This window comes from Ochlerotatus camptorhynchus, unplaced genomic scaffold (assembly GCF_037179485.1).
Source record: "Ochlerotatus camptorhynchus isolate MF236.1 unplaced genomic scaffold, CSIRO-AGI_Acam_v1.1 ptg000169l, whole genome shotgun sequence".
NCBI classification, from domain to species: domain Eukaryota; kingdom Metazoa; phylum Arthropoda; class Insecta; order Diptera; family Culicidae; genus Ochlerotatus; species Ochlerotatus camptorhynchus.
In genome coordinates, this window is record NW_027040659.1 from 348,188 (window position 1) to 362,843 (window position 14,656).

The 14,656-nt window shown below is 37.8% G+C and overlaps 1 protein-coding gene across 1 annotated transcript in view; it reads left to right on the forward strand.

Moving 5' to 3' along the window:
- Positions 1-3,782, forward strand: part of LOC135701595 (scoloptoxin SSD14-like) — a 110,201-nt gene extending 106,419 nt beyond the window's left edge. The window contains exons 4-6 of the mRNA XM_065222439.1: positions 1,877-2,674; positions 2,747-3,172; positions 3,251-3,782. Coding sequence (XP_065078511.1) covers positions 1,877-2,674; positions 2,747-3,172; positions 3,251-3,764 — 1,738 coding nt within the window. The 3' untranslated portion in view covers positions 3,765-3,782. The remainder of the gene's footprint in view (positions 1-1,876; positions 2,675-2,746; positions 3,173-3,250) is intronic.
- The last annotated feature ends 10,874 nt before the right edge of the window (positions 3,783-14,656 follow it).

Consider the following 14,656-nt stretch of genomic DNA (forward strand, 5'->3'; position numbering starts at 1 on the left):
CAGGCTGTTGATTTTTAGGCCAATTTAATCTTGCTTAGCGATTGTAAGGCCTTTTTGAAGGTATGACGTTTTTAAGGTTATTTCAGTGCTTTCGAGATTATTTTGAGGGTGTTCAGGACATTTTCGAAAACCATTTTGACCCCTTTTTGATTGATTTGTTGATTTCAATGTTGAGAAAATATCAAAAAGTCAAATCTTAACAATGATCATGATCACGGTTGATTTTCGTAGACAAATATCAACAAGCAAACAACTGCAGATGATATTACAAGCTGTGATATCGTTGCTCCAAATATCAAGCTAACAAAACTCACCAGCTACAAGCTTGAGATTCAAGATTTTTGCTTTGCACCCGAACTTGACCCGAAACTTTTATCACTGCTGGAAGCAGCAAACTCGTGTCTGCCATCGTTGAAGAGGTAAGAGAGATAGCAAAGTTCTAAGAAAACGATGTGCAACGGAATCATTTTTGTGTCTCAGCTATAATTTTACATGGCCTCGCAATATCACAGGAGCTTTTAAAATGTGGTCCAATATTACGCGTGATATTGAGAGCGTATGAGAGCGAAAAGATATAATTTTACTAATGATTATGCCATCACTTGTCGATTTACCACAATTTTCTCGTTTCTAGCTATTTTATCTATGCTTTGTTTGGGCTGTTTTGGCGTTCAGGCCGTTGAAAATGCCGTGGATTTTTGTGGCGTTTCAAAGCAATTTTGCAGTTTTTAGGATCAGTTTGGCCTCCAAACATCTGCATTTAATATTGGTGGGTCGCAAGCTTATGCAATTCTTAAAAGTGGGTCGCCAACGAAAAAATTTGAGAACCGCTGTCCTAAAACGTATTGTTCTACACAGGCACACATATCATTCAGAAATTATCTTACTTCTTTTCTCTGAATGCGAACTAGAGCAATTTTAGTGCAATTTGAATAAGTATTACTTAAAGAAGGGTTAGATTTTACCATAGGTGGGTTTCGGGTTTTTGAAATATTTAATTTGTATATTTCGTCAAGCAAAACTTGTGTACAATCACTTAGCAGATATAGAAACGCAATATTAAAACAATGAAATGATCCTTAAACTTTGAAAAAATGTTCTTTTTCCGCGTAGCTACTCGGGTTTACTGACCGTGTTTTTTTAGTCAGAGGAGCGGAGCGACGGCAAGCGTCTTGAAGCTTTAAAAGGAAGCTTTTTTTAGGGACTTCATAGAAGCTTTTTCTGGAAGCATCTTTTAGAAACTTCTCGTACAATCTTTTTTTAAAGGATTTCCTTTAGAATTTAGAAGGTTATTCAAAGAAGAATTCTACGATGAATCAGTCTGAAAAAAAAACTTTCTATTTTAGTGCCTTCCTTTTCATCCAAAAAAAATTTGCATTCCCTGAGATTCCTTAATTTTCCAGGGAATCGACACCTTGCACATTAGATCAATATGAAGGTTAGGGAGGAAGTTAGTAAGAGTCGTCTTCATACCAAAAACTGAGAAGCTTGACAAAACGCATCCATAAGCATAGTCCATCTATAGGCTTTCTTCCATTTGGCTAAAGGAACTGGAAAAAGTGTTGAATACATTTTTAAATTTTTTAATATAAAATGTGTAGTAAATCATCAGAGCTGGAAGTGTTATCTGTAATCAAAAAGGCAACGAAAGGCTATCCTCAAGTGGGGTATAAAGGAATGCGGATTGAAGAGTTTTGATAGAAATTCAATTAGTAAGAAGGGTCAAAGAATGAAAAATAAAATTCAAAACACGCTTCCATCTAGAAGATTCCATATTTGGAAAGATAAATCCAAGATTTTTGAAAATACAACCATTTTTGCCATGACCCGATTTTCAATATAACTCACGTAGTTTTTTTCGAATATTTTTCCGCAGAAATCCGTATCGCAAGAAGACTATTATCATCGCCTTTGCTCTAGCGCTGTTACTCATCTCACTGGGTGGGAGTTTATACTACGGACTGAACAGACGTGACTCACAGCAGGTTCACACTGACCGGCACGAGGGAGCCGTAGTAGCCAATGGGCACGAATGTGCAGCAATTGGAGCGCAAATTCTTCGAATGAATGGAACGGCAGCCGATGCCACCATAGCAACTCTCTTCTGTGAAGGGGTGACCTGTCCTCAGAGTATGGGCATAGGAGGAGGTTTTCTGCTGACGATATACGATCGGGCAAATGATCGAGTTGAAACATTGAATGCCAGAGAAACTGCTCCAGCAGCTGCAACTGAGGATATGATGATAAATAAAGACAAATCTACCAAAGACGAACGAGGTCTTTTGATAGCAATACCGGGTGAACTGAAAGGATACTGGGTTCTGCATCAAAAGTATGGAAAATTGGATTGGAAAACGTTGGTACAACCAACTATCGATTTGTGTCGAAAGGGCCACATGGTAACTGGTTATTTGGAAAGAATATTAGGGAGGACACGCAGCAAAATTCATGCCGAACGATCACTAAGTGAGATATTCATCAATCCGGTAACAAACGATACGTGGAAAGAAGGTGACTACATCAAACGATTAGCTCTGGCAGATAGTTTAGAAATCATTGCAAATGAAGGTGTACATTCCTTGTACAGCAAAAATGGAACTCTTTTGCCAAAGCTTATGAAAGATTTAAAAGGAGTTGACAGCATTTTAACAGAAGAAGATTTTTATAACTATGAGTAAGATTGCGCAAAATCTCAGCTTAATTATAGGTTGCTGTTAACGAATGTTTATTTTTGTTTCATTCACAGACCAAAATGGGAATCACCTTCAATGGTAAAGGTTCGCGGTGAATACCAAGTGCACTCGTTTCCACTGCCAGGAAGTGGAACACTGCTGAACTTTATGCTGAATGTTTTAGACGGATACAATGATCTGAATCTGACAGATTCCCTTACCTGGCACAGAGTCGTAGAGAGTTTCAAATTTGGATATGGCCTTCGCACCAGAGTTGGAGATCCACCTTTCCTCACGGAAGCTCATGGTTTGTTGGGAAATTTGTCCAGTCCCAGTTATGCAGCCTACATCCGTAGTCTAATTCATGATGATCAAACATATGATAAATTCGCTCACTATGGAGCAGAATTCGCCAATTCAGAAGATCAAGGAACAGCACACGTTTGCGTTCTTGCCGCCAATGGAGATGCGGTGTCTGCAACTAGTACCATAAACTATTTGTGAGTGCACACTTTGAAATTAATCAATGGCCATCTTTAATTGATTCTCTGTTTAATCACTTCGTGTTTTCATTTCAGATTGGGAGCAAAAATCCGTTCTCGCTCAACAGGAATCATTCTCAATGACGAAATGGACGACTTTTCCTCACCCGATACAATCAATACCTACGGTCTACCACCATCTCCGGCAAATTTTATCGTTCCTGGGAAGCGTCCTCTCTCCTCCATGAGCCCAACAATAGTAACGAACAAGGATTCTGGAGTTCAGATGGTGGTTGGTGGAGCAGGAGGATCACGAATCACTACTGCCACCGTTACGCTTCTCCTTCGGTACTTATTCTTTGGAGAAGATCTTGACACTGTAATGAATGCCAAGCGTCTCCATCATCAACTGGCGCCAATGTGGGTGGACTACGAAATGGGCTTTGATGAAGCGATCCTAGAAGGATTGCGAAAGCGCGGTCATGTTGTGAAGGAGAAGAAGCCGGATGCAGGATTTGCAGCGGCGACAGCCATTGCCAAGAATGCACACAACAAAATATCTGCAGCGTTCGATTCGAGAAGGGGTGGAAGTGTAGAAATAGTTACCTAGTCCACGATACACTTTGCATAAAATAGATGACTGTGAAAGTTATACATAAAGAAATTGCTTTATTAGATATCACCAGCCTACAAACAAAAAATGCATTAAAGTGGATTAACAAAATTACAATCGTATATGGGCCATGCCATCTCAGTTGCAACGGCCCTCTCCGATTTGAACCAACATTGGTGTGACTACTTACCTTACCTTACCAGTCAGATTAAGATCTCCCAAGTAACAATGAAAGTTTTATCAAGGTTTTAAAGTGTTCTTCAAGATCAAATCATGGTCTACAAGACTATGATCCAACCAACAGTGTTACTTGGGCTGGGTGTCTTTTTCTGTACACATAACTCGTCTCCGTTCCACTCGATCCATGGTTGCACGTTGCCAGCCTCGCAGTCTGCGAAGGTTCCACAGATCGCCTTTCACCTGGTCAAGGGTTCAAGCATTTCAACTAATACTTGAAGTCCTTTTCCTGCGTCAACGCGCTGATTTCCTTTTCGAAACCTTCCCGTTGAACTAAACGCACAATTAGCAGCACTGCACGTTTCATCTCATCAGCTGTCAACAAGCCATTGGTAAGTTGCTTTCTTCCACTTCTGATGAAATCCGTAAAACGAATCACGTATGCCATGGCTCGTTGCATAATCGAAAATCGACTGATATTGTCAAATATTTTCAGTCTGGTGCAGATAATCAAGTTGAGAAGAACGATTCCGCGCACCTCCGGAATAATATCTTCAGGAACCGGAGGAGGAGTGTTGATTCGGAACATCACATGCTTCAAGAATTCTGGCCCTGTCCGCCAAATTTCCTGATTCCACAATTGGTTCGGTTGAACACCTCTTGAAATGAGGTCTGCCGGGTTCGATTTTGACAGAATGTATCGCCAATCATAACCGTTCGGCAGCATTTGGATTTCCTTCACCCGTTTTCCAACGAAAATCTTCAGCGTTTCTGGAAGTCGCTCCACAAAACCACGGATGAAGAGTTTATTTCCATGGCTTCTATCAACTTCGCAGTGAGGCGAGACAGCAGAAGAGCTGCCTGTAGTTCTCCTCGCGGCGTCGTGCAGACGGAGGAAAAGGACTTCAAGTATCCGTTGAAATGCTTGAACCCTTTCATCAATGAGAAGGATGACATACTTCGAGTGGGAGGACGGATTATAAACGCTCAGATTCCTTACGGCAGTAAACATCAGTTACTTCTGCCTGCAAACCATTAAGCGACGATTGTCATTGTTCGCTGTCTTCATAAGAGCCCTTGGAGGCGAACCAGCCCCAGAATGAAAGCCTCCCTAATAAAGATAAATCAATCAATCAATCTTCATAAGAGCAACATGCATATTGGTCAGCGTGCATTTTCGAATAAAAAATTACCATACAAAAACCATTCAACCTCTTGTTACAATGCAATAAAACCTATTGTATTACAATAAGATCAATTGTCAACAATAGAATCTATTGTATTTTATTGACACTTTATTGTAATTTTGTGGTTAGATGAAATAGATGGGAAATTTTAAATGTCAGTAAAAGTAATGTTCGAGCAAAACAGACCTGCTTTTAACGAATTGAACGTAATTGGAAGGCATCCATTTACGGCGCACAGTGGGGCAGCGAAGCCATTCGCGTGGCCAAAACCTCTAGTGCCGTTGGTTTGCTTTCTACAGCGATACAATGTTCTACAAAGTTGCTCAATATTAAAAGCGCCATCTTTTGAAAGTTTCATATTAGTTCATCTTTACGCCACATAGGTGGCGCTCGAGTCTATCTTTTGAACGGAGCATCCTAGCCGAATGGTTTTTACGGCAAAGTTGTGTTATTTGAAGTGTTGAGAAATGTTGTCGAAAACATCGAAACTCACAATAAGCGAGATATTGGGCAATTAGGAATTCTAACCTCTAAAATTGCGTTTTTTCCTTTTTTTCACCTATATACGTCAAGTGTATAAGTTTTATACTCTGATAACTAACAAAATGGTTTGACTCATCCAATAAATACCCATTATTTTATATACCATGCTTTATTATATAGTTATTAACATAAATGCACAGACAAACAGACATAACACATTGAATACTTTTCAATTTAAAACATCGTTGCTAAAACACTACCGCCATCTGTTGAGTATACTGTGATGGGTAGTACGCTGAACAGATGGCGGTAGTGTGTAAACGTCAAACGCAAGGGTTATTGACTATGCGCGCTACAGGTGGCGGTATTACCAACTAAAACATTTAAATTGACCGTTAAATGCGTGTTCGATGAACAAATTGCCAGTGTTATGTCTGTTTGTCTGTGATAAATGTCTCAAAAAAGTGATGCATAAAAATGTCCATTACTCAAAATATAGCAAAAAGTAGCAGCCATTTTTTTTTACAGTGATTATTGTAGACCTTGTTGGGTAAAGTTACGACCACAGTTCAACAGGCAACTGCAGGCATTTTCATATAACATTATTTGAATATTACATACACACTTAGAAAAATTTATGTAATTTTAGATGCTCTGAGAATGACATATACGAGCGTCAAATTTGACAAAAAATTGAGTCATAACAGACGCGAAATTCAAGCCAATCAAACGTAGTTTTCGTCTCGGATACCTTAATTTAACATGAAATTTGTGTTTACTTTTCGTACTTTATGTCAAAGATTGATTCCGTCACGTGTAAAATTAGTTATTTCTAAGTATGTATGGTAAATTCTTTCAAATTTGTTGAAATTTTGCTTTGTGTGTAAAACATGACAAGATGTTATTGATCTGAATAGATTACAAACAATCAGAAATACAAGCACAGATGCACGCAGATTCTTCACTAACGCAACCCAAACAATTTCAATAACTGGTATTAATGAAAAATTAATTGACCGATGCGCTACAATTCTTCGTACGTTGTCTTCCGGATTTTCAATCAACATAACAGCATTTCGAAATTTTGCTGAAGAAACTGCTTGTCTTTATGTTAGCCTTTATGTACCATTTAATCCAATGCCAGCCTCTGTCCATAAGGTTTTAATCCACGGATCGCAAGCAATCCAAATTGCATTGCTTCCAATTGGTATGTTAAGCGAGGAGGCTCAAGAAGCCAGAAATAAAGACTTCAGAAAATTTCGGGAACGATACAGTCGCAAAACAAGTCGAAAGGACACTATGGAGGACGTTGGAGGATGGACATTTTAAACCAGCAGTTTTTAAGTCTCCTAGTAATCTATTCAGATCAATAACATCTTATCATGTAGTTGAAGATGCTAATTTCAAATAACAGACTGTAGTGGTAATTTTTATACGATAGATGGAGTAGATGAAAGCATAGAGTTGATAGTTCCGTTAGAGTACGGCAGTGTGAAGATTGCATATAGATATTAGAATAGCGAGCTAGGACAACTTTTAAGGAAGGTACAAATCGGTTTCTTCATCTCTCTTTACCAAACTCCCCCTTTGGAGAGGGATGGTGAGGGGTGTCCCCCCCCCCCCCGCCACCACTGGCAAAAAGAGATGAAAACCGACCGCTCAAGTACCAACTGCGTGTTTGAAACAGTTCTACCGATTTTTTACCGCACTACGGTTGTTATTTGAAGGAAGGCATCCAGTCGTAGGTTTGGGAATTGCAACTATTGTTTACCCCTACCACGATATGTGCTCCTGTCATCGTCGACTTGTCGATATCGAGGGAACACGCGTGGGGTAGGTGCTGCTACTGTACCTTTCGACCATTGACAGTATTGATCTTATCATGTTTTACACACAAAGCAAAATTTCAACAAATTTGAAAGAATTTACCATATGCAATATTCAAATGATGTTATATGAAAATGCCTGCAGTTGCCTGTTGAATTGTTGTCGTTATTTTACCCAAAAAGGTCTACACTAATCACTTTAAAAAATTGGCTGCTTCTTTTTGCTATATTTTGAGTAATTGACATTTTTATGCATCACTTTTTTGAGACATTTATGTTAATAACTGTATAATAAAGCATCAAAGAGAGGCAACTCCATAATAAAATGATATCTAAACTGAGGAGAAAAATACACAAAGAAAAAATATTAATGATCTGCTTGAATGCTTCGATGCGATTCTAACAAATGCTGCCAAAGATCGTATAAAATTGTGCGATCGGTATAAAATTCATTGGCGAGCCGAACAAACAAAACAAAAGTGGTTCCACTAATTTGAGTTCAGCTATCGTTGAGAAAAGTAAGTAAGTTTTACTGAATTATTTCAAAATTTCACTTTTTGGCCATATCTCCGGAACCCAATGTACGATCAGGAGGAAATTCATTAGCGTTTTATGGGAGAACGGTTTAAATAAAATGGAAGTGGTTTCATTCAAATTGGTTCAGCCAACGTCGAGAAAAGTGAGTGAGTTTTACTGAATTATTTCAAAATTTCACTTTTTGGTCATATCTCCGCAACCCAATGTGCGATCGGGATAAAATTCATTAGCGTCTTATGGGAGAACCAAACAAATAAAATAAAAGTGGTTCCACTCAAATCGGTTCAGCTATCGTCGAGAAAAGTGAATGAAAAATTTTGTTTACATTTCAAAATTTCACTTTTTCGATCAAGAATACGCACTTTTCTTTTCCATAAATAAATTACAATGAGGTTTTATATAAATACTTGCACTAATCATTAACCTGAGTTCCATGTGATTTGAGGTATTGCACGATGCATTTCGGTGCATGTCAGAATCTGTCCACTTCCCGGAGGTACCCAGTACATCTGAAAGAGGCCATTGTGATGATAGGGGCTGAATATGTCCACAATTGATCTTATAGTAAAAGTCTAATGTGATTTGAGGTGTCGCATGATGGGTTTTTGATATATCAATCTTTTGCGGATTCTCCAGTGGAATTACTTTTCATTACTTCATCATAATTCCGATCGGGAAAACAATCAATACGAATCTATGGGGATCTGAAACACATCTTCTGTAACTTGCTCCAGCCATCTCTGCGAAAATTGAGTGAGCTACACTCATGCGAACTTACATACATACATACATACATACATATATACACACATACAGAAACAATTTCCGATCCCATTGAGATGAGTCTATTGGTATATGCCATTCGACTCGCCGGGTCTTGGAATGAAATTGTGTTTTTCAAGTGATATTATAGCCTTTCGATACACCTTGGTGTACGAGAAAGGCAAAAAGGTTGTTATCAGCAAATTGTGTTATATTTAGCCATGTAATGAATATGTTGCTTGATATATATAATTTTAAAATTGTTTTTGTAAAATCGTTACAACAGGGTTAGTGTTTAGCACCAATTCATCGTACTTGGCTTCGTTGTACAGTACTCTCCATTTCTCGGTGATCTTTATTTCGATATTCCTTCCTATCTGAATCGTTTCAGCAACCTTGATCCTGATTCAAAAACACTTTTTGAGCACGAAGTGTTTAGAATCGTATTAATAAGCTTATAAATTACTCATTTGATTGTCGATTTCTCCATATTTAGGTGGTGGAAAGTTGAACCTCTCACTAAGATATACTCGCTGCTGGTGTGCAAAAGGACCAGTACTAAGTAACTAGCGGATTTCCACACTACATGGCATCCCAAGTAACAATTTTGGTTTTATGAGGCCTCTGTAGACCATGAATTCTCGCATGAATTAGACATAGAACACTTTAAAACCTTGATAAAACTTGCAATGTTATTTGGGATATAAGATCCACTCAAATTTATGTTTAAATTACTCAAGCTCTAGAAAACGTAGTTAACTTGAAGTCTGAGTAAAATTTTCCGAGCCTCATAAATCCTTTCGAATATGAGAAAAATCGACGAAAAAATTACTTATTCTAGAAGTATACACTCAAAGAATAAATCCCATATCCAATGTAAAATATTCATTTGAATTTCACATAACATTCATGTGATATCATAATTGGGAATTGCACCACAAAATCACATGAACCTTAGGGAAGGTCCATTAATTATGTCACGCTAATTTGGCCCATTTTCAACCCCCCCCCCTCCCCACTTTGTCACATTTTTTTATATGGACCTCATTTTTTTTTTGTAAGGCTCGTCACAGTTTCCAAAAGCCCCTCCCCCTTAAAGTGTGACATAATTAATGGACGATTCCTTATGTGTTGAATGAAATTTAAGTGATTTATCATATAGAACTCATGCGGTCACATTAATGTTATGTGAAATTTCAGATAGATATCTATGGTTTTGTGAATGGAAAAAATATTAGGTGCATTCCCAATGGAAACTACATGAAAACTTTTTTTCGTATGGGCCTGTTCATAAACTACGTAGACAGTTTTTTTGGGATTCTTGACCCTCCCTGCGTAGACAATTGTCCATACAAATTTTTTAAAATTTGTATGGGCCGTGGATAATTGTCAACCCCCTCCCCCCCCCCTAAACTGTCTACGTAGTTTATCGACAGCCCCTATACTAATTTCATATGTACATCGAGATGTTGCTCGTATCAGAAAACACATTTCTGTAAAAGCTCGGAAAGTTTTACTCAGTTAACTACGTTTTCAAGAATATGAGTGAACTAATCTCAACTTTGAGTCGACCTCATTTCATTTGTCGTGTAATCGTAATTTATCTTTTTTATTAATTGCTTTTAACGTATACGCCGCACAGTGGGGCAGCGAAGCTATTCGCGTGGCCAAAACCTCTAGCGCCGTTGGTTTGCTTTCTACAGCGATACAATATTCTACAAAGTTACTCAACACTAAAAGTGCCATCTTTTGAAAGTTTCATATTAGTTTATTTTTACGCCACATAGGTCTATCTTTTGAACGGAGCATTTTAGCCGAATGGTTTTTACGGCAAAGTTGTGTAATTTGAACTGTTGAGAAATGTTGTCCAAGACATCGAAACTCTATGACTCATATTAAGCGAGATTTCGGGCAATTAGGAAAACTAACCTATAAAATTGCGTTTTTTCCTTTTTTCACCTATATACGTCAAATGTATAAGTTTTATACTCTGATAATTATCAAAATGGTTTGACTCATCCAATAAATACCCATTACTTTAAATTTTGAAATAATTCAGTAAAACTTACTTACTTTTCTCGACGATAGCTGAACTCAAATGAGTGGAACCTCTTTTGTTTTGTTTGTTCGGCTCGCCAATAAATTTTATACCGATCGCACAATTTTATACCGATCTTTGGCAGCATTTGTTAGAATCGCATCGAAGCATTCGAGCAGATCATTAATATTTTTTCTTTGTGTATTTTTCTCCTCAGTTTAGATATCATTTTATTATGGAGTTGCCTCTCTTCGATAGATAACGATTAATCAGTTTTAGAATACATTTCCTTTGTGAAGCGACCCTTAGCAGCTTCGGTTACGTCTGCAACTCCAGAAGTTGCTTTGTGCGTCTGCACGTATTCTTTAGCAGAAAGTATTCCTTGCATACTTGACGTAATCAGCTTATTTCTCGTTTTAGTTTTGATAAGATTATACGATAAAAATATACGTTCAACGCATGCAGATGAATGAGGAATTCGAAAATTTGGGTAGGTCATGATATCATCCATCCTTTTCATGGATAACACAGTACCCCAGAATTGAACGCCATTTTCAAAATCTGTATCATCTTCCCATTTTATATTTATTATTCATCGTCTAGTGCTTGAAGAATACCTATAGTTGGTATGTGCGTGAAGTGTTTGAAGAGATTTTAGGCACTTTAGTGAGTTTTACGCTCAACATTTTTGGGATCCAGTACTGCCAAATTAGTCAATACTTCATCATCGAGATTCAGGCGTTTTTTATTTGATTTACGATGGAAATGTAAAAACTCATTACTGCCATTTTAAAGCTATGAAGGTTTTCAGCGGGAGCTTTGCCATCATATTTCTCAAGCAAGTTCTGCACCTTGACATCTAGTCTAACTCACAATAATGGTTAGGTTGTAGAACAACATCAACGACATTTGTTATTTTGACGATGTAGTCAGGTCGCATAAAGTTGTTCAAGATAGTACGCACAAGCCGTTCAATTTCTGAATGAAGTTGGTAGATCTTCAGATTCTCGGATTGGAACATCTTGTTCAATCTGTTAATCTTTGGCAGCACATACTCAAGCAGGTGTAGATAAAGCAAGGTGAATGGATCGCATAGTTTATCGTGAATGCCTTTCATTTTTTCGATCTGCTTTGTGTCAACAGCAGCATCTTGGAAGCTGAAATAAACTTTCAGCACTTCGTACCTTTCCAGCATTCTGTTGACGACTGCTTCTAAAGATAACCACCGTGTGGTCGATGGGTGGAGCATTTTCAAAGGCTTCATTATTATGTTTTGCAGCTCATTGAACTTTGCCGTCCGCAGTGGAGAATTGTTTAGGAAGTTGTGGATGTCTCGACAGACACGCTCCACATATCCAGGAATATGTTTGCAGGCGTATGCGGAACATTGCGCAAACGAATGGAAAACACACTTGATCATGACGAGCCTTGGGCAGACTTGTTGTAGCAATACTGCTACGGAATGTTTACCACCAAACATGACGTTAGCGCCGTCTGCCGCGAAACCCATTAAATTATTCTTGTATGGTACCTCAACCGTATCAATTACCTCCACAATCTTGCTAAAGATGGTTGAAGCAACAGTTTGAATCATCTCAAGAACTTGGTAAAATTGGTCTCTTACGACAAGTTGTTCTCTTTCCCACGAATTCACTCTAATTACCATCACCAAAGCTTTTTTACATGCTATATCGGTGGACTCGTCGATCAGCAAGCTGAAGCAAGTATTTCGCATCATTTCGACGAGCTCTTGATGGTGGGATTCACCGAGCACATTCTCGACAATGGCGGAAGTTTTAGTTCGGCCCAGGAAAATGTTTTTCGACACCTCCGAATCCGCAAATACTATTTTCGGCAGTTTTGCCAACTCCTAAACATCTGGCGCCGATTTGTTTTTCTCCACTGCCCATGCACATATCTGCACCTCCGCTAACTTGCTCGCATTTGATGATCCGACAAACTTGGCCAGTTTAGGTGTTATTGGTACCAAATGCTTTGACCTCTTTACATGACTCTCTCTAACCTCGTGCTTCATCATGTCCGGTAAACCTCCACTGCAACTGATATGCTTATTTTTTATTTATTATTTATTTTTTATGGTTTGTTCTTGGCTGTTTTTTTTTTCAACAATTCTGAAAACAACGAAAAACAATTGTTACAGATGGAATAAAAATAGAAAATTGTCACGATTAAAGAAAACACACATTTTTTTTATATTTCACCTATGTAAAAACAAACTTTAAAAAGTTGTAGGCCGTCAATTGGGTACCCAGGATCTTGGAATCTGGTATCTTTGCTTGAGATAGAAAGACCCATAATGAATACCACCAATATTCGAAATCCGGATACCTTTAAAAATTGAAAAAGTGGAAAAAAAAAGTTCATAAAGTTCCGGTTGGGACGTAACAACCAAGAAAAATGGCAAAGGATGGCTGGACGGTTCGGGGCGTCACATACAGGTTGAGGAATAATTCATCTAGCATGTGGCATAATTTGATCCCGAGATTGAGCTATTCTTCGCGAGAAATCGGCGATTGACGTGTTTGTTTACAAAAGCAATTACGCCCAAATCTCGAAGTTCTCCGGCTATAGAGAGTAGAAAACGAGCAAGGACAACTTTAGAAAGGTACAAATCGGTTTAATCATCTCTCTCTACCAAACTCCCTCGTTGGCGAGGGATGGTGAGGTGTATTCCCCCCGCCACCACTGGAAAAAAGAGATGATCACCGGTACGCTCAAGCAGTTGTGCTTTCAAGGTTGAGGATTTGTCATCGCAGAATATAATACAAAATACGTGTAGTAGTAAGCAATGTATTTATTTTGAGATTTTGAGACACGAACGAAAGAATAGAGTGCGCTGTTTGCTGTCAGAAACTCATATAGGTATGTTTAGTTTCTGTCTTTCTGTTGTGTTCTGTTTGTAATTTTTACTGCAATTATCTGATGACTATCTTGAATTATTATTTACGAAATAAAGACGTTAGCTTAGAATTATGATATTAGTAACGGAACGAAACAATAATTTTTCAATAGGGAGCAAAATCATAAAACAATAATATTCCAACACAAGGGAAGGATATGGGAAGTTATATGGGTTCAAATGATGCATCTTTTTATAATAACTGGAAAAATAATAAAAACTAAGTAAAATATCATTCGAATATTAATAACCGCTTCTCAAAAACAAGCTTGTTAAACTCATCCTTTATATTGTTCCAGTTTTTACGAAATCGCACTCATTTTTCAAAAGTCTTCAGAAAGCGCAAAGACAAAATCAATTCTATTATAATCGTATTGATGTTTTACAAACTGCCATACGATTTATAACAAGAATGAAACCTAAAAACAGAAGAGAAGTCAAAGGAAATCTAATTTTATGTTTCTATAAGCACCAGGAAAAATTTTGCAAACTTTGCGGAACGATAGAAATTGTATAATGGACCAAAAATGTAATTCTTAAAAAAAAACCTAAGATAAAAAAAAAAAACTGAAGCACCTGTTAAAATTTGTGAAAAAATAAAAGATGACAGCTAAACGTTTAGAAGTTTTCCATTGTTGTGTTGTGAATATGCAATTTCAGTAGGACCATTGATGTTGATAATGTATGTAATGTTTATCGATCTCCTCCAACCATGTTTCTAGAGTCAATTCCCTTGAATCGCTCTGTTACATCTACCCGCCAACTATTTTCCGGTTCTTCTATGATGTTATAAGAAAGTCGGCGGGTATTTTCAGCCTACTCGCGGCTTGTGAAAATTGGTACTGAGAGGAGACAACATTCAATTGCATTTTGATAGTGGTAGGAAAATTGCGAGTTACTTTATGGATGCTATAATTTTTCTGTTTGTGGGGGATTTTAGATGACCTAAGACCATTCGC